At 35.7% G+C, this 27,758-nt stretch overlaps 1 protein-coding gene across 1 annotated transcript in view; it reads right to left on the reverse strand.

The window, feature by feature from the left end:
- The window catches only part of pcx (pecanex), a 621,557-nt gene that overhangs the window by 294,412 nt on the left and 299,387 nt on the right, over positions 1–27,758 (reverse strand). Inside the window, exons 13-14 of the mRNA XM_090398640.1 lie at positions 18,704–19,234; positions 2,295–2,448 (exon numbers count right to left, since the gene is read on the reverse strand). Of these exons, the coding sequence (XP_090254766.1) occupies positions 2,295–2,448; positions 18,704–19,234 (685 nt within the window). The remainder of the gene's footprint in view (positions 1–2,294; positions 2,449–18,703; positions 19,235–27,758) is intronic.

Raw genomic sequence — 27,758 nt, forward strand, 5'->3', positions numbered from 1 at the left:
GCTTTGGCCGATAGTTGAGGGAATAGACAGTCCTAATTATCACCTAGTCAAGAAATTAGCATCAACACTCAAGGAGTTGGTAGGTCATATCCCCCCCCCCCTCCTATATAAAGAACACACAACACTTTACAAACAAAATTAAAAACAAAATTGATTTATTAGCCAGTTTTGATGTTTCTGTCCTTTTCACAAATATCCCAATCAGTGACACAATTCCTCTCCTACAGAACAAATTTCTGCCCGACATTACAGTTCTCTTTGTCCACATACTATGTTCCGGTTACTTTGTGTGACAAAATAACTTTTACTTACAAAAAGAAGGCATGCCAATGGGCTCACCTCTACCCCACCCTCTCAATTGCTAACTTTTATATGAAAGCATTTGAGCAACAAACTCTTGATTCCTTTACTCTAAAACCAACAGTTTGGCTTAGATACGTTGACGATGCTTTCGTTATCTGGCAACACGGTCACCAAACTTTAACACGTTTGCTGCCAACTACGAGTATACTCGTAGTTGGTAAACCAGCTACACAAGCCAGCTACGAGTATACTCATATGACGCTTACCGCCGGCAACGAGATTACTATACTGACCTCGAAAAAGTGAAAATGCTTGGCTTGTAGAAATAGCATCAAAACTGTGTATTCTCATAGATGGTATATGCTCTGCACAAGCCAACTATGAGTATACTCGTATGATGCTTACCGCCAGCAACGAGATTACCATACTGACCTTGACGTGAAATTGCTCGCCGTACGGGAACAGACTATGCCGAAGTAGCGTGGCAGCGAACGTGTTAAACATATTCCTTAGCCTCCTGAACAAACAACATGGGCGCATACAATTTACTATTGAAATTGAAAATCAGAACTTGCTCCCTTTCCTGGATACACTAGTTGCACCTCTTCCCTCAAGCTGTCTATCCTTCACTGTTTACCGCAAACCTACACATACCGGCCAATATATACACGCTAACTCATATCACCGCTCTTTGCAAAAATTTTAACACCCTCATAAACAGAGATATAACAATTTGCTCCAATGAACAAGATCTTAAACAAGAATTAAAAATTATTAGCAATACATTTATAAATAATGGCTATAGCAAAAATAGTATTAATAAAGTTCTTCATAAAACTTTATCAAAAAATAATATAAATTACAGTAAAACCATAGCTATCCCATACATTAAAGAGTTATCAGAAAAAATTAATAGAATCCTACACAATTATAATCTTAAAGACACTTTTAAACCACCTTTAAAATTAAAAAACATATTCAACTCCTCTAAGGACCCCCCACACACACACTGGCACTTCCTGGAGTTTATTGCATCTATTGCACCTGTAACTTACCTTATATTGGGGAAAGACGTACAATCCCTATCCATAACAAAAAAAAAAAAAAAAAAGAGCACAAACAACACATTAAATTTAACAATTTTGGTGAAGCAGGCCTCTAAGATCATGCTCTTCACACTCTACACCAAATTGATTAGAAAAAGTACTTGCTCCTTACATCATACAAAAACCTGGTATGAACAGAAATTTAAAGACTGTGAAATTTTGATTAACCACCCCAACGTTAACAATAATGGTGGCATAAAAATAACAAGAATTTGGATGGCACACAAATTCAGTCCACTTAGTTTCCAGCAAACCCTAACTTTAGGACTCTAAGCAATTTTTCAGCTTTTATTGGCCACTATCCATACCAGTTGGTTGTAATTTATATGTATAATTATATAAGTAATTTTTTTAAAATTTATTATTTATTAATTTTTTCCTTTTTTTGTAAACATGTTGCTCTCCAGCTTAATTTAATTTTGTAACCTAACAGATAATAATAATTGGACTATAGCTTTGATGTAGTAAGGTTTTTTTTTTTTTTTTTTTTCCAACCAGAGGTCAGGCCAATAGCTGTAATGATTGGTCAATAACTTTAGCATGCTATGTAGATTGTAGTACAGCTTGTTTCTTTGCATATATATGTGTATACTCCAGATGAGAACCTTAATGTGAGGGTCGAAATGTCAAGTGTTTATTTCGGTTTATATCTAAACTAAAGTTTTACTCTAACAAGGTAGTTGTTTCCATAATTTTCATGATGTAAAAGTTAGTGTCATAGAATATAATTCTACTTTCTTGAGTAGATACATTAAAATAAACATTATGAAAAAAAAAGTTCTTAACCATATTTAATGTAAAATTAAATTGAAAATTATAAAGTGACTGACAGCAATTTAAATTTAGCATTGTGAAAAAATTATACATATATATATATATACAAACCTTTAGTAGTGTGTACTGACAGCTAGCAATAATAAAACAAAAGATGAAACTCCATATATCTCGAAAAAAATTTTGAGAAAGGCACAAGGCACCAAGTGCGGCAACCAGCACCGCTAAAATTATAGAAACCAAGTTCTCTATGGGGGTGAGGCTCCTTAAAAACACAAACAAATAATTAGAGACCATATGAAAATAATATGTAATATCACTTCTAAAGTACTCAAAACTGGAAATAGCATTGGGTAACCAATTTATGAACATTTGTCAAATAGTTCAATTAAAAAAAATGAAATATTTTAGCTAAGAAACTTTATTTTAAAATGTTCATTAACACATTTATGCTGGGCTGTGTGTCATGCCTTCTTTTGCACTATAACATAGCAAGAAATATGTACTAGCACAAATAGTTACACATTACAGAAAAATGTTAAAAAAAGTATGAATTACTTTCTGCAGTGTGGACTACTACAGAATCCCCCCCCCCCATCATCCTCCTTTCAAGCATTAAGGCCAAATGGCTTATTCCAGTCTTATTCCATCTTTTCTTTGGTTGTTCTTGACTCCTGTGTTCTCCAAATGAGTGGTATAGAAGTATCTTTTTTTTTTTTTTTTTTTTTTTTTTTGGATAGTCATGAATTGTCCATTCTTACAACATGTTCAATCTTCACTGGATATATGCATATTTTGTCCAATACTGAATCTATTTTTAGTTCTTTACATATATCTGTGCTTCTTTCTTGCTCCCCCCCCCCATCCCCAGTGAGTACAGCCTGCTGAAAATAATATGTAATATTATTTAATAATGTAATAAGGTGCTCCTATAAGATTGGAGATTTTTAAAATTTATTTATTGAGGTATTTTCTATTAATTAATGTATTTTTAATTTATTTTATTATTGGGGTATAATTTGTAGATATGGTGCTAAAAATCTGTGCAACAGAAAAAGAAAAGTGTTGAAAGCTTATTTTTCACTTGGTTAGACTATAATAAATTTAGTTTAATCCTTTATCCAAGTGTGAGCAAACAAACTTTGTGCCTGAAAGTATCTTCAGGACTGGGGTAAGGTGGTACAACAGCGGGCAACTCGTTGCAAAAGTGGAGCAAGCTAACATCACTCCTATCTCAGTATCTCCCATAATGCAAAACACATCTCCTTGCAGATATGTATAATGTTATGCATTAAGGGAAGGGCCACTTATTGAGGTCTCTTCAGTGGGAGCCAGTCTGGGTAGTGGCCCTTCCCTTAATGCATAGCATTATACATATCTGCAAGGAGATGTGTTTTGCATTATGGGAGATACTGAGATAGGAGTGATGTTAGCTTGCTCCACTTTTGCAACGAGTTACCTGGTGTTGTACCACCTTATCCCAGTCCTGAAGATACTTTCAGGCGCAAACTTTGTTTGCTCACACTTGGATAAAAGATTAAACTAAATTTATTATAGAAAAAGAAAAGTAAAGCATATGGTAGTGCTCCAAGTATTCGATCTGTGTAACTACTACTTTTGACAATACTTAAGTTTATTTAAGAGAGCTGATTGTTCTATGGTGTAAGTGGTTTTAAAAAAGTTTGAGATCCCATGTCAAGAGACTGTGTCAGAAACTCTGTAACATGGGATATCGGTGTTGTATACAACCAACACACAATATAGATTTCATATTGTATGTTAGATATTATGCTGAATTTCTCAAAATATGTGGATATTTTACTACTGACAATTCTTTCCATAATTCTGTTTATTATTTCTCTCTTTATCATTGTGTGGCACTCTGGATTGTCTTCATTAGATTTTGTGTTCTATAATTTTATCTCATTTAAAAGTGATTTTTATCCAATCATACAGTCAAACTGAAACAGAAATTCAAACTCTAGCACGGCACAGGGAACGCGTGATCACTGAAGTCAACAGAAACTTCGCAGAACCTTCCAAATACATTACACCAATATATGTAACCTCTGTTCAAATCTCAATGATGTCCATTTCCATCTCTTACAAAACTCCACTTACTTTTTCTGACAGAAACCCAAATTTCTATCCCCAAGCACTAAGCCTTACATACCTCAACTTTCTCAGTTACACACTCTTTTAACTCTTTTTGCACCAAAGGTGGGGTTTGTGCACATGTTCTCTCTGATATACCATGTAAAGAAGTGCCCAACCTGGAATCTCCCATTTTGGACCTTCTCTGGCTGTAAATCTCTGTACCTCATTCTATCAAATTCATCTGCTCTCATAATGCTACTAACCATTGTGAATGCTTCGATTTCCTTTCCTTAAATGTCGATATTCTTTAATCCAACTTTTCTAAGTGACGTTATTTTCCTTAGAGATTTCAATGCTCACAATATCAGCTAGCTGTGCTATTCCAATTGCACAGATCAAGCAAGTAGAGAGAGACCAAGTCATTTGCCATCACCAATGACCTTATGCAAATAATACACATGATCTCCAGAATATCAGACAATGGCTACCAACTCGAACCTCTTCTTCAGTTGTAACCCATAGGTTACAACTTATGTTATGTTTAATCTGTCCTCTAAGTAGTTCAGACCACAATTTCATGCTGATCTCTTCCCACATGAAGCCACACAAACACCATCATGTGCATCCACACATTGTATGGCATTATAAGAAAGCCAAATGGGATGATCTAGTGAACTATCAAGACACATTTCCTTGGAGGGATTATTGCTTCCAGCCATATAACCTAAATGTATGTACAGAACATATCACCAAAATAATTCTTATCAGTATGAAAACATTAATTTCCTGTTTCACACTAAGTTCCCATATCCACCTAAGCCTTGATTGTGTGCCAAAGCTGTACAAGAGAAGAATCAAACATACTATAACTATAACTGGCTTGAAATCAAAACTTCATCCACCTATACTGCTTATACAAAAACTCAGAATAACTACAAGAAACTATCAACACTTCTAAAACTGTCTCTGAGAGAGGTAAAAGCAGGAAACTTGAATTCTGTCCAAATGGTAGCCATCATTCTGGTCTCTAGTTAAAGCCATTGGTTGCAATTTCTCCCCACTGCTGTTGCATCTTCATCCACAGAAAAACTGACTTTGGTAAATATCCCCCCAAAAACCATCCCATTTTGATGATGTCCTTTCATCAAAATATTATCAGGAAAATTTTCTATACCAAACAGTCTCCAGGCTCTGATAGCATTCCTCTGATTACTCTAAAGGTCTGTACTCCTAAGTTGACTTCCATTCTGTGTCGTCTTTTTTCCACTCTCTTTCCCACAAAAAATTAATGGAACAACTCTCCAATACCTAGTCAGTAACTTGTCATATGCCAACAAGCATATCAATGTGTGTAACTGGTGTGAATAACATGTTAGAAGGTACTGCCACCATGTTACACATGCATGAGCCTGGCCAGATCTCATTAACGTACAGTGGGAGCAAGGGAGAAGATTACAACAACAATTGTAAGAAAAATGACAAAGTCGAGATGACATGAACAATCAGTTACATAAAAAAAAAAAGATCACTAATGCAAAAATATAGTCCTACTACCAACCACCACAGAAATTAGCCCATATTCAACCTATTCCTAAAAAGAGTAACAAATCTATAGCACCAAACTACAATCCAATTTTTCTTACTACAGTTCTTTCCCACATAATGGAAAGAGCTATCAACACTCAACTAAGTTGTGAAAGTGTGGCAATGCTGGAGGCATCTTATGAAATTGCCTTTGTGTTGGCTAAAAAACACAAGCCTTTCTCTGATGGAGAGGAAGTTGTTAAGCCCTGTCTCAAAAAATTTGCAAAATGTCTTGGTGATAAGAATGTTGTAAGAAAAGTAAACCAAATTGCTCTGTCCAAGCAAACAATTAGAAGACTCATCGAAGAACTTTCCCATGATGTTACTGAGCAATTGAAAGACCTTATTCATGCTTGTGCTTTCTTTTCTTCAGCCTTGGACAAATCCGCTGACATACGTGATGTAGCCCAATTAAGCATTTTTAGAAGAGGAATTGATGGTAATTCTAACATCTTTGAAGAACTTATCGGTCTTGAGTCACTTCATGGAAAAACCAGAGGGTCAGACATATTTGACAAAGTAAAGTCATGTCTAGAAAATCAACAACTAGATTCTAGTAAGCTCATCAGTGTGTGCACTGATGGAACACCGTCAATGATAGGTAGAGTTTCTGGGACTGTAACTTTACTTGAAAGGTTCTAGGTCGTTCTCTACTAAAGTATCACTGTATTATACATGAAGAATCTCTGTGTAGAAAAACTAAATTTGAGGTATGTTATGATACCAGTTGTAAAGTGTATGAATAAAATTAGAGCAAGAGGGTTAAACAGAAGAGAATTCTGAGAATATTGTGAACTGCTAGATATGGAATATGGTGATCTCATCCTTCATTGTGAGGTGCGCTGGCTTTCTAAAGGACAAGTTCTCAGTAGATTTTGGAAGCTGAAAGAAAGTGTTCGTAATTTTCTGGAAGAGAAGGATGAGCTGCATGAGGAAAAAGCCCTGTTGTGTGTTGAGAAATGATTATTTGATTTAGCATTTTTAGTTGATGTTACCAGCCACTTCATTGATCTAAATTTGAAACTGCAGGGCAAGAACAAATTGTTTCCTAGCTTAGTAAATGACATCAGTTCATTCAAAATGAAATTAAAACTGTTCATCTCCCAGTTAGAAAATGGGGATTTAAGTCAATTTCCACATTTAAAAGAACATAGTGAATCTGTTGAAAATAATGGCAACTTTACAGAATATACTGAGAAACTCAGATTGTTACAAGAGTCCTTTAACATTCGTTTTAGCAACTTTGCCAAAGAAGGAGACTGCATACTTGCATTTATAAATCCCTTTTCACTTACTGAACAAAAAATCTTGACGATGCCTAGTAACATACAAATGGAACTTATTGATCTCAGAACCAATTCTTTATTGAAAATGAAATTTAATGAACTTCCATCACTCCCAGATGCTTCTGATATAATTAATTTCTGGCGATCATTGACCTGTGAACATTTTCCAGAACTGAGAAAATTTGCTCAGAGTTATATCTGTCATTTTGGAACTACATACAGATGCATAACTGGTAATTAGTTTACGGAATTAACAACGCATATAAAGTATATTAATTAAAGGTAACTCTTTAATAAATAACTTCTATATTTCGGCAATGTCACGTTGCTATCTTCAGGAACATAAAGATATGGTATGTGCACACAGGCACTAAAAGCAAATGAGGAAGAAAGCAAGAAACTAATATTGTTCCTACAGTCCTAATGGTGCCCTCTGGTGGGCTAATTTGGTTGACTTGGCAGTTGGGCTGAAGTTCTCAAAATGTAAGTCTCCCAAATTTGGGGTAGTTTCGTGCACCCAAATTTGTTGAGGTTAGGAATGTTTTTTAGAGCTGCTGAAGATTCCTTGAATAATCTTTCATATTTAAACTTGCTGCGGTGTATTATTTTTGTTTTCTTCCAACGAATTCTATGGTGGGTATCTAAGGCATGGTCTGCCAGCCCAGAGCGGCTGTACTGGCGAAACCGGATGTAGTCTTTGTGTTCTGAAATCCTGATATTTGTTGTTCTGCCTGTTTGGCCAAAGTAGGACAATTTGCAGCTGCAAGGGACCTGGTATACACCAGGTAGATCTAGGGGAAGTGGTTGGTCTTTGGTAGAGCGGATAAGGGATGCCAACTTTTTATATGGTCTGTAACAAGAAGTAAGGTCATATTTTCTGAGGATATTGGTTATTTTCTCAGAGGTGCCTGCCCTGGATGTAGGGGATGGTGATAGATTTGGTGGAATCTTTATTGTGGAGGGGGTGAGGGGGGTTGTGGTTTACTGGTTTGAGTATTTTTAAGATTTTTTTGGGGTTATAGCCATTGGCTAAGAAAGTGTTATGGATGTGGTTTAGTTCAGTAGTTAGAGCCTTGTCATCTGAGCAGATTAATTTTGCCAAGTTATATAGTGTTTTTATAACCCCATATTGTTGTGAGGGGGGGGGGGGGATTGCTGGTGAATGTATCTGCCAGTATGGGTGGGTTTTCTGTAAACAGAGAAAACCAAAGATCCATCAAGCTGGCGGGTGATTAAAGTGTCTAGGAAGGGGAGGGTGTTGTTTTCCTCTTTTTCTAAGGTGAACTGGACTCTGGGGTGTTGGTTGTTTAAGTGTGTTAGGAAGGAGTGGAGTGAGTCTGAGCCATGTGGCCAAATAGCGAACACATCATCCATGTAACGAAGTCAAATAGTGGGTTTTTGTGGGGTGGAGTTTAAGGCTTTCTCTTCTTTAGTTTGTTCTTAATCATTTTCATAAATGAAAATGATTAACACGTTCGCTGCCAACTACGAGTATACTCGTAGTTGGTAAAACAGCCCCACAAGATAGCTACGAGTATACTCGTATGATGCTTACCGCCGGCAATGAGATTACTGTACTGACCTTGAAGAAGTGAAAATGCTTGGCTTGTGGAGCTAGCATCAAAACTGTGTATTCTCATAGAAGGTATATGCTCTGCACAAGCCAACTATGAGTATACTCGTAGGACGCTTACCGCCGGCAACGAGATTACCGTACTGACCTTGAAGAAGTGAAATTGCTCGGCGTACGGGAACAGACTATGCCGAAGTAGCGTGGCAGCGAATGTGTTAAGAACAAACTACAGTCGCAAATGACTGATTCAAATTTGAAAAACTGTTTGATGCTTTCTGTAACTGATTTAACTCCAAACATTACAAGCTTAGCAAAAGCAAAGCAATTTCAAAAGTCAACAAAATAATTAATGTTTATCTTGTCTTTATATGAAATCCTTTTATTTAAAACTGCTAAAAGTGTCTATATTATCATATATATAATAAATCATTTTATGTATAACTGTTAAATATATCCATATTACCATATTTTAAAAGCGCTGAAAAGTGGTATAAGTTTGTACGGCGCATCTTAACTAAAAAATGAAAAAATTGACGCATGAACTATAAAAGGTTGGCCACCCCTGACGTAGACCAATCGATCTGTTTAATTTAGTAGAGTGAACTAAAGTTTCACATGTTTGGTCACAAAGCCATTCCATGAGGAACCGACTTTTGTGAAGGACTCTTGTCTTGTTCCAATGAACTCTATGTCTAGTGTTGATGGCATGCTCTGCAATAGTCCAGACTGTTCAGGTTTAAGGTATTCAACATAAGACGTGTGTTCTTCTTTAAAAGTGACCTACTAGCCTTTAAATAAATCCGATGAGCTTTTTGAGAAGACCTTAAAACTTCTTTTAATTTATGGCAGGTAGGAATAACCTAAAATTGAGCTATCTTATGCAAGTTAATTCCAGTATTATATTTATTTAAATATGCCCACTCTCAGTAATTCCTTATTGAAACACATATCAAGACTTTATGGAGAGTCTATTTCCAAATAGTCTGCTAGATACGGTAAAGTATCAGTAAAGAAAGCTAAATGCATTAACAGAATAATATTCCCAAAGTGCTGAAAGATAGTTATTCTCAGGTTATTCCTACATGCTGTAAATTAAAAGAAGTTTTTAGGTCTCAAAAAGCTCATCGGATCTATTTAAAGGCTAGCACTTTTTATCAGCTATACGAAGCTAAAAAATCTCTAGCCTTCTTAAATAGAGAAGTTGTTAATTCAAGAACGCCTTGGAATCTGTATTCAGTTTCAGTAAGGAAGTACCGTGAGTAGACATATTACTAACTATTATAATAACGGAATTAACTCACGTATTAAATTATTCTTTATTCATAGAATTTTCACCTGAGTATCACAGGCATCATCACTACAGGTACAAGGGCTAATTAAACAATAACTGTTATATTCACAAAGCTCCACCTAAGTAGCTAAGGTTAAATTTCCTAAATTTATTTATTATTATTATTTATAATTAAATATATATATGTGTATACAATTATATGTTAGGAAAGATTTGCTGCTTTATAAAGTACTATCTCCCACAAGGGGGAAAGACGTAGACCAACGGGTCTGTTTAGGTTAGGGGAGTGAAGTAATGTTTCACATGTTTCTTTGTATAGCCATTCCATTAGGAACTGACTTTTGTGAGTGACTTTTGTCTTGTTCCACTTAACTCTATGTCTGGTGTTGATGGCATGTTCTGCAATTTCAGACTGTTCGGGTTCAAGTTACTGGATATACGACTGGTGTTCTTCTAACCGGACCTGAGCAGATCTTCCTGTTTGTCCAAAATATGATAACCAACATGAGCAGGGAATCTGGTAGACACCTGGATAGCTGAGATGTAGGAGCTTGTCCTTTGGAGACATTAGGAATGTGGAGATTTTTCTGATGGGTCTAAAAGCCACACAGATATAACCTAACCTAACCTTAGCTATGCGTTCACTAACCCCTTGTACACCAAGGGATTAGTGAACACATAGCTAAGGTGCTAAAACCACTAAATATCTGTGTGGCTTTTCGACCCGTCAGAAAAATCTCCACATACCTAATGTCTCCAAAGGACAAGCTCCCACATCTCAGCTATCCAGGTGTCTACCAGATGCCCTGCTCAGGTCCGGTTAGAAGAACACCAGTCGTATATCCAGTACCTTGAACCCGAACAGTCTGGAATTGTAGAACATGCAATCAACACCAGACATAGAGTTAAGTGGAACAAGACAAAAGTCATTCACAAAAGTCTGTTCCTAATGGAACAGCTATATACAAAGAAACATGTGAAACTATAATAAATTTAGTTTAATCCTTTATCCAAGTGTGAGCAAACGAATTTTGTGCCTGAAAATATCTTCAGGACTGGGGTAAGGTAGTACAACACCAGGCAACTCGTAGCAAAGGTGGAGCAAGTTACCATCACTTCTATCCCAGTATCTCCAATAATGCAAAACACATCTCCTTGCAGATATATAATGTTATGCATTAAGGGAAGGGCCACTACCCAGACTAGTTTCGATCTTTGAGGTCTCTTCAGTGGGAGCCAGGCCCAGAGGTGCAGAAGCAATAGCGAGGTCATCTTTACCTATAGGAGTTGCCAAACGGTGTGCCACCTTTTTATTAAATTACTCTGGATTTAGAGAAAGATGTTGAAAGTTTATTTTTCACTTAGTTAGACTATAATAAATTTAGTTTAATCCTTTATCCTTTAATCCTTTATCCAAGAGCACACAAAGTTTGCGCCTGAGAATATCTTCATGTGAACATGTGAAACATTACTTCACTCCCCTAACCTAAACAGATCCAATGGTCTACGTCTTTCCCCCTTGTGGAAAATAGTACTTTATAAAGCAGCAAATCTTTCCTAACATATAATTATACACATATATATATTTAATTATAAAAAAATCAAAATTAAAAATTAAATTATTATAATTGAATTAATTATTTAATAATTAAATAACTAAATAATTAAATTTAAATAATTAAAAATAATAATTAAATAAATTTAGGAAATTTAACCTTAGCTACTTAGGTGGCACTTTGTGAATATAACAGTTATTGTTTAATTAGCCTTGTACCTCATGACTTATTTTTCACGGTATTAACAACACCACAAACACTTTTATCAACAAAGATCTTTTATTAACGCTTATATTTCACTGATTTTCAACTCAGCATCATCAGAGCACAACACACTTGTAAACGCGACAGTGAGTGAGTGAAACAATATAATTGCAAAAGACAAAAGATCTAAAGTCCTATTTTTTGGTGCGTTTACAAGTGTGTTGTGCTCTGATGATGCCGAGTTGAAAATCAGCGAAATATAAGTGTTAATAAAACATCTTTGTTGATAAGTGCGAAAAAATAGGACTTTAGGTCTTTTGTCTTTTGCAATTATATTGTTTCACTCACTCGCTGTTGCGTTTACAAGTGTGTTGTGCTCTGATGATGCCGAGTTGAAAATCAGCGAAATATAAGCATTAATAAAACATCTTTGTTGATAAAAGTGTTTGTGGTGTTGTTAATACCGTGAAAAATAAGTCATGAATAACCATCAACAACTAAGCTTATCTGTTAGATAGCCTTGTACCTGTACTGATGATGTCTGTGATACTCAGGTGAAAATTCTACGAATAAAGAATAATTTACGTGAGTTAATTCCGTTATTATAATAGTCTGTATTCAGTACTGTCGACAGGGTATAGCATAGAGGCAGCCAGCCTCACGGCATGGCTTATAAGGGCACTCGTTGAGCCATATTGTGGTAGGTGCCATTGCTAAGCTAGCAATTCCTGTTAGTGTAGCAAGTGCGGAAAGAAGTTTTTCCAAGCTTCAACTGATTAAAAATTATTTTCAAAGAGCAATGGCCCAAGAAAGATTAGTTGATCTAGCAACTATATTGATAGAGGAGAACACAGCACATAATTTAAATTTAGAAGAGCTTATAAACAGTTTTATTGTGCAATTTCCCTGCAGAGCAAACATTTAATTAATATTATTATGCAATTGTTTTGCATTAATGTTTCTCTTGTAATAAAAACAAAATAGCAATTGGAGATTTTCTTATATTTCTGTCTTATAATCCATCAGAGGTGATATTTAATTGTTTGACTCAGGGTGCAATCTAATCTGGCAACGGCCCTATCTGTATTAGTGGCTGAAACTTTTAATACAGTCTCGACTTCATACCTAAAGGCTTTTAATGCTTCTTGTGATAAGTTAAAGCATAGTTTAATGCACTGGTGAGCCACTCTGGAACTAGTACTAATGTCTGTGATATGGATAGACTAGTTATCAATGTTTCCGGCCATCCACTAAAAGACAATGAACATTTTGTTTTATCAAAAGGACATAATTTCGCCATTGCTCCAAATAAGGTACCCCTGATGGATTTTTTCATAGTATAGACAGAGGTATCTCACAAAAAACAGCTAATAGGATGCATTTTGAATGTGCAAAATTCTTTTTAATGTCAAGCCTCCTCATCCTAATCTCTCTTACTCTGAATTTAAAGCACTGAAGAATAATAATAATTTAATTACGAAAGCTGAAAAAGGAAAGTCTATAGTTATTCAAGATAGAAGAGAATATGAGAGAAAAATGTCTCTATTACTCCAAGACTATTCAACTTAAAGGCCCCTCACATCAGATCCTACCAACAGTCAATTGAAAGGACTTGATTCTCTTATAGATAATGTGTCTACATGGGATGAAGATCAAAAGAAAAAACTTAAAACCTTCTTAGGTCATCCACCTAGATTGTGTGGTCTTTCAAAAGTTTATAAACCAGGTATAGACTGTACAGTTTGTGCCACTTATAAAATTTCAAAATTTTTATCAAATTTACTCACTTCTTCAACTAGAACTGCTACTTATATAAAAAAATACTTTGGATTTCAGAAATAAAATTTCAGATCTTCATTTGAATGCTTCGGATATTAAGATTAGTTAAGTTGTTGTTTCATTATTTACTAATGTTCCTTTATCTGACAGCATTGAATTACTACAATAAGAATTTCCTTCAGACATTGTTAAAATATTTGATTTGGTTATTTTTCCTTTAAAAACAAGTTATATCAACAAATCGAAGGAACAGCAATGGGCAATCCAATTTCTCCTGATATCGCCAACTTCTTTATGGAGCACTTTTGAACAATATATTTTTGACAACATTCCACACCGACCTACTCATCGGTTCATATATGTAGATGACATTTTTGATATCTCGAATGGCTCTTCTAATGAATTACAACAGTTTCTCCCTAAATTAAATGACTTCATCCAAGAATCGAATTCATCCTAGAGAAAGAAGTAAATAAAAAGGTAGCCTTTTTAGATCTTTTAATTCTTCACCAACCAGATGGTAGCCTACACTTCTCTGTTTTTAGGAAGAAGACTCATATAAGCCATTATATCCATGCTGAATCTCATCACCATCCCAGTCAAAAGGCTGGAACTTGTACATTTTTTTTATAACTTTTTTATCTAATGGTTATAAGAATTCCTTCATGAAAAGAGCTTTTAACACTTTAAAAGTTTTAAAACCACTAAATATTTTTGTTGCCTTTCGCCCAATCAGAAAAATCTTCACTCTTCTCACTTCTCCAAAGGATAAGGTTCCACATCTCAATCATCCAGGTGTCTACCAGATTCTTTGCTCTTGTGGGTTATCTTATTTTGGACAAACAGGAAGATCTGCTTTTATTCGGCTAGAAGAACACAAGTCTTATATCGAATACCTTGAACACTAGACATAGAGTTCACTGGAACAAGACAAGAGTCCTTCACAAAAGTCGGTTCATCATGGAGCGGCTTTATAAAAAGAAACATACGAAGCTTTACTTCACTCTCCTAACTTAAACAGATCCGATGGTCTACACTATCCCCTTTGTGGGAGATAGTACTTTTTAAATTAGCTAATCTTTCTTAACTTTTTTTAATTGTGTGTGTGCGTGCACATATATTTTATTTAGTTATTTATTTTATTCTTTTTTTATTTTTTAATAAGTTAGGAAATTTAATGACCTTTTTTACATTAGCTACTAATGATCTTACATTAGCTACTAATGATCTTACATTAGCTACTTAGGTGGCACCTTTTGGAATTGTCAGTTATTGTTCTATCAGCTTTGTACTGAAGATGCCTTTGATACTCAGGCGAAAATTATACTAATAAATAATATTTTATGTGAGTTAATTCCACTATTATAATTATTTAAATACTCATAGTAATTCCTTATTAAAAACAAATAATGATGATCTCGACTCTTATTAAATCAAGAAAATATAAAATGCTTATTTACAGATAAATTAGAAGTAATCAATAAAACGATAAAATTTTATTATATTCAATTACTCTCACTTTATATATATACTAGGGGGACTCCACCCTCTGATGCCTATGCCCCCTCCCCCCAAGTTCCGGAGTGGTAGGCCGGTTCCCCTTGAATTCTGATGACTCAAATCTTGAAAACTGGGGGATTCCTCAGGGGGATTCCGAAGCGCTACAAGAGAGTGGCAACTCGAACTGGTTGCATATGTAGCGGGCTACATCTCGCAGCCGCGATAATTCGAATTTGGAGTGCAATAATTGGAATTTTGGTATCAAATTATAAACTGCGATAAATCGAGGTATTCCTGTATTTCCAATTTTTTAAACCTTATTCTAGTCAACGACAATTTATCCTCATCAATAGCTCATCCACAAGTAGAATAAAAATTCTCTTTGCCAAAAAAAGTGAAAGAAAAAATTTAGCCTCATTCAAAAAAAAAAAAAGATTCTGTCCATATAGTGATGATCATCATCAAATTCCTCATATGTACCCTCAGGGAGTGTAGAGGATAATTATGATAGTACTACATGAAAAAGTTATTATACCATTACTAACTTCTGATCAATAATTTCCCTCCAAATTAATCTGTTATCTGCTAAGACTCCAATATTATCAGATCTTATATTTCTGTCTTTTAACCTGCTTTTTACTGTATCAGTCCATCTACATCTTGGTCTTCCTCTGGGTCTTTTTCCAGCCAACCTGGCAAAGAACACTTGGTTTGCTAATCTTTCTTTTTCCATTCTCCTAATATTTGCATTTTTGATGTGATACTGCCACTGATGCCAACTGTGAACTCTACTACTCTTTCTCAGAACTCTCATATCAGAGGTCTATATTCTTTGATGAAGTGTTTTATTTCTAACCCAAACTCTCAGATCCATAAGCTAAAATTGATTTAAACACTGTCTTGTATACAGCTAATTTAGTGTTTTGACTAATTTCTTTCTTATTTCATATAAATTTATTCAACTGACTTCCTACCATACCAGCTTTACTAATTCTATTGTCTTTTTCCATATTTAATTTACCATCTTCACTAAATATTGAGGCTAAACAGCTGAAACGTTTTATGGTCTATAGGTTCACCATTCAGGATAAAGTTTATGTTTTCAATCTGTCTTTGTCTTTTAATTGTTGATTTTCATACCAAACCTGTTACAACAGTTAATAGGTTTGGTATGAAATAACAACAAATTTTCAGGGAATCTTGCAGACTTGTACTGGATTTATTCAGAATTAATTTCATCTGTATAAATTAAAGAGATAAGATTAACAGCACCAATTTTGATATCAGATTTAATACTACTTTTGTTCATAATGTCATATAGATAATGAATAACAGTGGAGTTAATGTGCATCTTTGTCGCACACCTAATTTTACTTTAAACCATCTTCCTGTACTTCCTTCAATTCTAACTGCTGATTTATAGCTTAAATAAAGGCTATGTATTGCTTGATATAATATCACATTTACACCATATAATTAGTGTTTGAAGTGCTTTTCATTTGGCACCTTTTCATATGCCTTTTCCGGATCAACAATACTTAAATTCAAATCCTTGTTATATATGCCCAAGATTTCTCAACAATTTGTCTTAAAGTGAAAATCTGATCCTGACAACTTCTATTTGGCCGGAATCCAACTTGTTCTTCACCAAGCTTCCCTCTCACAATTCTTCTTAACCGTTTCTCAAGTATACTTGCATAAATCTTACCAAGAACACAAATTCATCCCTCTTTATAGATGAGTATATTATGAAAGCTCTACTCCAATCCTCTGGAATTCGACTCTCTGACCAGACCTTCTGAATTATGCAATGCAGCCACTGTAAAACTTTTATACCTCCATACTTCAGCATTTCTGCCAAACTTTGTCTACTCCAGCTGCCTTCCCACATTTTCTGCTTTAAGTGGCTTTTTCTACTTCAAGTATTGATATTTGCTCCAGATTGCATTCCTGCTGATTTTTTTGTACCACCATTCTGTTACTGCTTGTTATATTTAGCAGTCTTTCAAAGTAATTACTCTAGACATCTAGAATATTGTTATCTTCAGTTTTCATGTCACCTTTATCATCTCTGATTCCTTTTACAGTACTTCCTCCATTTCTAAGCCCATATAGTTAAGAGTTTAATAAGATGGTTTGTATCTCCAAGTGAGCAGGAACATATAAAATTCTTCTTTCCTTACAGATGTGAGGCTTGCTTCAATTAAATCTCTTTGTAGAAGCAATCCTTGTTGTCAATGAATAAGATTCATCAGAACCTGTATATTCATAGACTACAAAAGAACGCATGATGTAATGTATGATACTGTGTGATACTATGTGTCTTCATATGATACTGTGTGTCTCCAACAGACACACAGTATCATATGAAGGCAGCAAACCTTTGATTAGCTATACAAACTGAGGTCTTTGCTGCCTTCATATGATACTGTGTGTCTGTTGGAGAGAGCATTCAAGCCTTGTTTCAAAATTGATTCTCAGATGGCCACATCCTGAATCAGATGTCAAAACAAAAAGAAGTGAGAACTGATTTCTTCTTTAAGAAGAGAGTGACTTACTTCTCACTGTCAGAAGATTGTAAAGAATCTCAACTCTTCTCTTCATACCAGGTTCAATTTCTTTTGTCATGCATTGATTTTAAATTAGGAGAGTAGAGCAAGTAAGATCACTGGCTTCTCTTTCCAAAAATAATCAGAGTGATTATGAACCTCAAAGAACTACATGAATGACCAAAGAATTTCATCCAATAAAACTAACAATTTCTCACAAGAATTCCGCTCAACTGTCATTTTAAATATTCAACAGGAATCACTGAATTAATAAACTGCTCAGGAATGAGGGTATTGTTTTAGAACATACTGCAAAAGGAAACATTTTTCATTTAAATTTGTTATAATTTTGAATTTTTTTTAAATATTACAATATGATGGATATTTGTGTTTATTTGTCAAATACATTTGAATTTTTGAGCTTGTTTCCAAAAATGTCATTTAAATTTGGTTAAATTTTTTCAAGTTTTTATTTTTTACTTATTTAGTTTTCTCATGATCTAAGTGTAATTTACAACTGTTTTCGGTACAAGTTTTCTTGAAAAATGTCATACAAGCATTTTTGCATCTTTAATGGCAACACAGATAATTTTATTGGAAAAAAATTGGACCATATTGCTTGGTAATTGTGAAATTCTCTTACTATAATGTTTTTCGGTCCCAATTAATCATAGTAAGCAGACTACCCATACTTATTTTAAAAATTATTGTGCCATAAACATCCAATTAATAAAGAAATGTTTTGATGATACTTTATTAATATACTTTATACAAGAGAAAGAAATATCAACTTCAGTAACATTCAAATGCTTAACCTTTGTGTGTGTGTGTGTGAGTGAGAGAGAGAGAGAAATAAAATTATTTGACAGATAAGTTAAACTTGGTTAAATATTATCATGAACAATATACAGGATGTCTCATTAAGTCCCAAAGAGTTTTAAACATTTAATAAAATTTATTTATTAATTATTTTTATTCTTTTTTGGTTATAATGAAATGCAAAAAAAAGGAGATTTTTTTTTATTAGTTATGATAAACCACTTATTTTAAACCCCTTCATGACTTATGGGTCACCCTGTATTATCATTAATTATCACTTACCGGTCCAACAGTGCAAGCAGGGCCAGCCTGTCAAAATGTATCTTCATAAATTTAATTGGTAGAACCCAGAACCTATAATAATGCTTGGGTTTTGAAGCATGAATTCTAGGTTCTGCAAACCTAATTCTACAGCTTGAAGCTAAATCTGTGTCTGTTCCTCCCTGAGAACTTGGGGCTTGAGAAAGATTAGAAGTGGTAGTTGTGGTAACAACACCTCTTGTTGCTATACCCTGAGCTGCCCGGACACGACTCATTAAGGAGCCGGCAAACAAATGTAAGGGAGTGTGAGGACTATGACTACTTCCGTGACCACCACCACTACCACTCCCGCCACCAGTGCCACTGACAACACCACTCCTACTTGATGACACAGGATTAGCAATTGGTGGTAATGGATTAGAAGTTGAAGATGAAGGATAGTCTAATCCATTAAATATAGTATTTGGAAGTTTTGGAGCATGTAATACTGCTGCAGGACTATCGAGAATGACTGTAGACCCTGACGTAGATGAGGAATGAGAACCTGTTTCCCTGTAAACAGAAATAAAAAATAACTAACAACTTGCAAAAAAATATTACAACTCACATTCTGAAATTAATAATTCTGGTAATATTTTTATAATTTACTAGTGTATCTTCATTTTTTTTCTTTGTTATGTATGCATGTTTGCAGATATAATGCTGATCATTATCCATGATTAACAGATTTTCTATTCAGCTTTAAAATCACACAAACAACACATATCATACAAAGATATTTTGCACCAAAGCCACTTAGCAGCTTCTTCACACCACATGAAAAATGTAAATATAGCTATCAAACTAATCGCCTAAAGGGGTTTCATTTACGTATCAAGCCATTAAACAACAGATAATAAATATCCACTCCACTATCACCTTTCATTTCCTTACAGGGAGTAGGCGAGGTCACTTTATGCATTATCAGACTTTAGTTAACTGAGTGGGTAGTTCAATTTCTTCCAGTAGCCAATCAGATATAGCCAGCCAAAGTAGCATCCAGTGAAAAGATAGCAAATGAGTGCTGCTGCTTTGTGTCCTTAGCCGTAAGCCAATATGTTATTGTTTGAAACAGTGTGGTTCTACAATCGTTTTTCTTGAGTTTATGGATGAAAAACCCAAGTTTCTGGGGAAAAAAAACCTGCTTGCCAGTGCCATACATCGACTTAGTAACTGGTCAAAGAAAAGCTTAGAAAAAAGTTCCTGTTGTAGGCAACTAGAATTCAACTTAAGTCTTGCTTTGGGAGTCTATTGCAATGGATGCAAATCCACTGCCATTTTATAGTCACTGACAAACAATAGCTACTGAAACCATAAAAAGTTATGCAAATGATTGAGTGCATACAAAGATACAAAATCAAAGGTGTGACAAATTCCCAGACTGGCCTGGTAATATTCTGTTTATGGTGAGGTGCAAAACAACATGACGCTGCATGTTTGGAAATCTCTGGGTTCATGCTCTGAATTATACCAAAGCAATCAGGCCAGCACTTCACAAGCTGTGGTAGAATTTGCATGTGTGGTTTGTTGCTTTCCATGGAAAACTTAGTGAATGGAATTTAGAACAGTGCATTGACATCAAGTTGTATACAAAGTTAGACAAAAGTTTAAGTTAAACTAGACATTTTAAGAGTGTTAAAATAGTGATGATGATGCCATGATAAAGTCTAGCATATTTGAGTTTTGTAAGAGGTTTAAAGAGGAATAGGAAGATGAAAGATACAACGAGAGAACTGGGCAACCATAAATTCATCAACCATGTGAAAATGTGAAAAGAGTACAGCAATTAGTTTAGTCTGATACACAATTTAATATATGATTAATGGCAGAAAATTAAATTTAGACAGAGAAACAGGGAGGAAGATTTAGACAGATGATTTAGGAATGAGAAACTTATGACTCCATAAACTCTGAGTGAAGATCAAAAAGGAGTGGTGGTTTGACATTTGTTCTGATTTTTATTCACAGTTGAATGTTTTTGATAGTTATTACTGGTAATGAAACTAGTGCTTTTAGTATTGACCCTGAAACAAAATAGAAAACATAATATTCACACACAATTTAATATAGATTAATGGCAGAAAATTAAATTTAGACAAAGAAACAGGGAGGAAGATTTAGACAGATGATTTAGGAATGACAAACTTATGGCTCCATAAATTCTGAGTGAAGATCAAAAAGAAGTGGTAGCTTGACATTTGTTCTGATTTTTATTCAGAGTTGAATGTTTTTGATAGTTATTACTGGTAATGAAACTAGTGCTTTTAGTATGACACAAAATGGAAAACAATATTCACCAAGACTGAAAAATGAATGAATGTCACTGATTGCAGATCAAGACAATATGTGTTTGTTTTTTGATCAAAAGGATGTAGTTCACTTTGAAAACAAACAGTGAACCAACAGTGGTATACAGAAGTACTCACAAAGTTATGCCAAGTGTTCATAAGAGACCTGAACTTGGCCAAATAACTGAATCATCCATCCATCACAACAATGCCCCTGCACATAATTCAATAGCTCTCTATGAGTTTATGGCTAAAAAATGAAATCCCAAATTCGGACCATTCTCTGGATTTGCTAGACTAAACTCACTGTGAGTGGTGACTTGCAGGCACACGAATGGTATAAAGTGCAGGCCAGAAGGGTAATGAGTGTGGTAAAAACAGCAAAAGCCAATTATGAAAGGAAACTAGCTATGCAAGCAAAAGAGAATCCCAAACAGTTCTTTCAATATGCTGCAAGCAAGAAAAAAACTGTACATGGCAAAATGATTTTAAGGAATGACGGTAAGGAGGTCACTGAACCAGTCGATATAGTGGAGTTACTGAGCGCACACTTTGCAAAAGTATATCATCCAGGTGGTGACATTGAAAAAATGAAGGAGCCATTAGTTTATACGGGAATTGTGATGAATGAAGTGGAAGTGAATAGTCTATTACAGAACCTTAATGTGAATACATCTGTGGGATTGGATGGTATACTGGCACGGGTCTTGCGTGAAGCGGCTAAGGAATTATCAGTGCCCTTGACCATGTTGTTTAATCTGAGTCTCAGGTCTGGTTTAGTCCTGAAGGCGTGAAAAGAGCGGAAAATAGTTTCACTGCATAAAGGAGGATCCAAGACTATGGTGGCAAATTACTGACTGATCAGCATATCAGGAGTCATTGTCAAGGTCTTGGAGAAAGTAGTCAAGGGAAAAATACAGGAATGGATTGATGAAAATGAGATACTGTACAGGGGACAGCATGGCTTTGTAAAGGGTAGATCATGCCTGAGTAATTTGCTCAAGTTTTATAACAAGGTGACGGCTGAACTGGATAAGGGAAATGGGTTTACAGTGATACTGCTGGACCTGGCAAAAGGCGTTTGACAGGATACCACATAGAATTCTAATCCGTAAACTACAACATATGGGAATGGATATAGGGTTGGTGAGATGGATAGGTGGGTGGTTGATGGAGAGATATCAAAAGTGGTTTATTCAGGAGTGGAGTCCAAAAGACGGCCTGTGACTAGTGGGGTGCTGCAGGGTTCTGTTCTTGGACCACTGTTGTTTAATCTGTTCATTAATGATATAGGGAAGGATCTAAGTGAAACAGTTCATTTGTTCGCTGATGATGCAAAGTTGAGGACGGCGAAAGTGAATGCAGAAGATGTCAAAGTCTTGCAGGATGACTTAGATAAATTGGAGTTCTGGGCTAAGGAGAATGGATGTCAATTTAATGTGACAAAATGTAAGGTTATGCATTTTGGGGTGAAAAGATTAGCAGCAGTATACCACATGGGTGGAACTGCACTCCAAGAGATTGATGAGGCCAGGGACTTGGGAGTGTTGGTGGATAGGGAGATGAAGTTTAGGGGGCACATTGCGAAAGTAGCTAAATCAGCTCATCAACTCACTTGGTTGTTGAAAAATACCTTAACGAGCAGAGACAAGCAAATTATTGTACCTCTGTACCGAGCCTTGATAAGACCTCATCTTGACTACTGTGCCCAGATTTGGTCACCTCAGTTCCTTCTCGGTGGGGAGGAGGTGGAGAGGATCCAGAGGCGAGTGACTAAGATGATAGCAGGTCTATGGAATGAACCATATGAGAACAGGTTGAAGATTTGTGGGTTGCAGAAACTGGTTGATGGGCGGAAAAGGGGAGATATGATTGAGACATTCAAATTGCTAAAAGGATTCTATAAGATTAATTCAGAGGATCTTTTTGAGATCAGGACTGGTGGTGGGAGAATTAGGGGACACCTATGGAAGCTGGGCAAGAGTGTGGTTAGCAGTGGTGTTAGAGCTGGGTTCTTTACTTTTAGAGTGGTAAATGAGTGGAATAAGCTGCCAGAGTCTGTTGTGGGTGCTATGACAGTGAGCGAGTTCAAGGCAAGTTATGATAGATACTGTGAGAATGGCGTATAGTTATGTGGACATGATGTTTAGGGCCTCCCTCGATGAGTCTAAGGACTCCCTGGAGTAGCCCAAAAATAATAATAATAATAAAAACTGAATAATGCCTTGACAGAATGCAGATTTTCCGATATGTCTAAGTGCACTGCTACACAAGGGAATTATTTCAAAGATGATAGTAGCAACTAGTCTGCAAGTAAGCAACATGTGCATTCCAGGAATTTAATTGTCACATGCATATAATATTGCATATAATTCCATGTGGTATCCTGTCAAACGCCTTTGCCAGGTCCAGCAGTATCACTGTAAACCCATTTCCCTTATCCAGTTCAGCTGTCACCTTGTTATAAAACTTGAGCAAATTATCTTTCTCCAAGACCTTGTGACAATATACTATTTTTATTTTATTTTTATTAATAAAAAATATTTTTAATTTTGTTATTTATTTTTGAATGTGAATCCTGTTCACAAAAGATTGTATGATAAATATAGAGTACAGTGGGTTAGATAATCCAGAAATCCTGCTCTAGGAAACAAAATGAAACTTGTTATTATCCACTTCCAGACCTCTTTAAAAAAAAAAGTATTGGGCATACTGGAGGCAGAAATTCACTACTACACACATGAACAAACATCTAAGCTTATAGTGGTGTTCTCACTCACACCTGTTGAATGGAGACCCCATCAACACAGACAACCAAGTTAGTGAAGGGCACAACTTAAAGAGCTCTATTTGTTTTATTAATGTTTTTATTAAAGCTTTTATTGCTCTAATCTGACTGACTGGAACAGCTGAAGAAAATGTTCTTTGGCTGGTTGGTTTGACAACGAGCTAAAAAACATGATGAAAAGCATGCCAGGTTTTTCACGATGAAACACCGGAATTCAAGGAAGAAAAATCTTATAGCAAAGTCTTCATTACATGAGTGACTTTGCTATGAGATTTTTAACTCACCTTAAGAGGAAAAGCCCTTTTTTAATGACTTTTCTTCTGAAGAATGCAATGAGGTCTTAAAATCTCAATATACTCTACTGGGTTCAAACGACCAGTTAATTCCAAGTAAGGAGTAGAGAAACAATACTTAAATGATGCGATATCAGAATGCATCCTGAGAGTTTGAAGAATAAATAAGGCAAGAATGAAATGGATGTGTAATCTTATTATTAAGCAAGAGATTCATAAGAAAAGGATGAAGTGGAAGGGAATACTGTGTGCATAAGGATGATGTCCGTTATGAAACTTATAAGCAGCAGGCTAGAATAGTCACAACCAGTGCTGTTTGGAAAAAAGGTGCCGGTACTCACCATGAAGATGTTATTAGAGCAACTTCCACACTTTTAAACATATCATCCAACATACCCATATTGTTTCATGCCGGTCTCACCACGAAGATGTTATTAGAGCAACTTCCACACTTTCAACATATCATCCAACATACCCCTTGTTGTCTCTAGATTGCTTGTTGATTTTGGTATCAACTGCAGAATGACGACCTCAGAGCAGCCATGAATCCACATATTTGCTAGGGTTGAACTGAGTGAGATGAGGTCTTACTATCCTGATGAACATCGGTGCAGAAGTTGTCCATACAAGCAGAGATGACCTAGATGAAGTTACTATAAGATTCATCTGAGAGAAACCACTTTCACATTCACTGGAAGATATTGCAATTGTGCCCAAAGTGTGATTTAGAGGAAGTAGTATGGCCGGAACTTTATTTTCTTGAAGATATTCACGGAAACCACGAACTGCTTCTCTTTCATTTAAGTGAAGTTTGCGTGATAACTTTTTAATTTCAGCTTCACCAAATCGTCAGAAGCTTCCCAGGATTTTCTGGCCAAAACTTGGAATCTAAAATCTTAGCACATTCAGGCAAATCAGCATCATCTCCTTCTTTCCAACAGCTTCTTTCAGACTTTTATAGAAAGCAGATGAACTTATTGCAGGACTGTGTCTTTCATTTTTGTGGAGCTCAATCCCTTTGAACTTCATGTTCTTCTGACTTTCAAGAGAAATACTGTAGTATGGACCAGGATTTTCAATTCTTTCTTCAAAAAGTTGAACTCTATTCTTAATCTTCCTGTCTGCTTTGTACAAGTCAATATTTCTCTCTTGTAAATCTAGATTTATATCACTAAGTTCTTGGAGAGCATCACACATAAAGCCCAAATCAAGAACAAACTTGCATGACGTTATTTTTCTTAAAAGGCCCTCATAAAGAAAGCGATCTGTTTGGCTTCTTCTGCTGCCTTCTTTTGCCTCCAGAAAGTGATAGACGAGGGCATCAAAGTCTTGGCACACTGCAGAAACAGTGCAAAAGCTAGATATAACCCAGCAAATGCTTAAAATTCTGCCAATTTTAAGAAGTTGAATTTCTAGAGTCGTTGCATGTTCCTGTAGTTCCTTAACATTCTTAGATGAAGCATGATAAGTCACAAAGTTTGTCCATGAAACTCTTAAAGTGATTCACTCCTGCCACATTGTTCACTGTGTCACTAATAGACAATTCAAGGCGATGGCTAGCACAATGCCAGAAAATAACACTAGAAAACTTCTCTTGCATTAGCCTCCTTACACCATTACGCACATCAAACAATACAGCTGCACCATCACAAGTTACAGACAATAAATACATCTTTGAGTAATCTTCAGATAATCCTAAACACTCAAGATTATTATTATTATCTAAGACCTCCAGGGAGTACAGGATTCATCAAGGGAGGCTGTAAATTACCCAACCCAGCTATCATACCTACCCTTGAATTCATTCACACTAGATGCACTCACTACCCATAAGGGCAAATTATTCTACTCACTCACTGCTCTCTGGGAGAAAAACCTAGCTCTTATCCCTTTCTTGAATGAGAACAACCTTAACTTCCATAGATGCCCCGCCTTCCATATAATGAAAAATTTCATCAGTGGAAATGCTATAACACCCATTTAAAAGTTTATAGGCCTCTATCATATCACCCCTCTTTCTCCTGTTAACCAGAGTCCGTAATCCACATGCTCGCAATCTGTCCTCATAATCTAAATCCCATAATCCAGATATAATCTTTGTAACTCTTCTTTGCACTCTTTCCACAGCTTCTTTATCTCCTTGGAATCCGGGAGACCAAATCTGTGCACAGTAATCCAAGTGTGGCCTTATCAAAGCCTTATAAAGAGGCAAAATTACTTCTTTATCCTTACATGTCAAGGTTCGCTTCAACATACCCATTATCCTCTGAGTTGTATTTACAACTTTTGCTATGTGACCTTTGAACTTTAAATTCTTATCCATCACTACACCAAGATCCCTTGCCTCTTCAGTTTCTTGTAGCATAACCTGTTAATATAACATGCCGCTGAAACTCTAATCACGCCAAAGTGCATAACTTTACACTTACTAACATTAAACTGACAGCCATTTTCGTTAGCCTAGATTTCCAGTCTATTCAAATCATTTTGTAATTTCTGAATATCAGTAGCATCCCTGATTGCCCTGCCTATCTTCGCATCATCAGCAAACAATTGCAAATCTGATGATATACCCTGCTTGATGTCATTAATGTATAGATTGAACAATAATGGCCCAAGGACTGGCCCATGAGGTACACCACTGGTTACCTTAAATCTGGCAGATTTACAACCACTGTATACCACTTTTTGATATCTGTCTGTCAACCATCCCCTGATCCAAGTCAAGAGATTACGTTTTAGTCCCATATTGTCCAGTTTACACAACAGATTATCGTGTGGTATCCTATCAAATGCCTTAGAAAAATCCAACATTATCATAGTGTATCCATTCCCTTTATCCAACTTGGCTGTAACATTGTTATAAAATATGAGCAAATTGCTAAAACATGACCTTCCTTTAGTAAACCCATGCTGTTCCCTGCATGGTATAGAATGCTTGTCTACCCATTTCTGTATGCGAGTTCTTACCAACTTCTCCAAAATCTTCACTACCACACCAGAGATACTAATAGGTTGGTAGTTAGACACATCAGTTTTTGCACCACCCTTGTGCAATGGAACTATCATACATTCCTTCCATTCCTGAGCTGAGACTCAAGTTATACAAATGTGTGAAAGACCTAGCCAATTCAGCTGAACATTCCTTTAACATACAGGCAGATATTCCATCTGCTTCTTCCTATTGACAAATTCTTATCCATGTTATGCAAGAGCACTTCAACCTCATTTTCATGAACCCGTAACTCATCATCTAACGTAGCAGTAGCACCATGCTACATACACCTGGTTGATACATCTTAGCAAAGTGAGCACTCATTAACTGAACAATCTCCTTAGCTTCTGACATTCATGTACCATCTGCATTCAATAAAGTTATTCTTCCACATTCATTCTTTCTTTTGCTTTAGACATAATGATAAAATTCTTTTGGATTGCCTTTAGCTTGCATGGCCAATTTCTTTTCATACTCCATTTTAGCTTTTCTCACAATACTCATTACTTTTCTGGCCTGAGCTTTATATATTTCATAACTCCTCTCACTCTTATTCTCACGATATTCTTTCCACATCGACGACTTCTTGTTGATCTCTTGCTTAATAAGGCTGCACATCCATTTCACTCCCAACCTATTTATTCTTTGAACACTAGGGATACATTCAGATACT

The sequence above is a fragment of the Typopeltis vanoorti genome, chromosome 10, assembly GCF_054136105.1.
Source record: "Typopeltis vanoorti isolate ZY-2024b chromosome 10, IOZ_Tvanoo_1.0, whole genome shotgun sequence".
In the NCBI taxonomy this organism is placed as follows: Eukaryota; Metazoa; Arthropoda; class Arachnida; order Uropygi; family Thelyphonidae; genus Typopeltis; species Typopeltis vanoorti.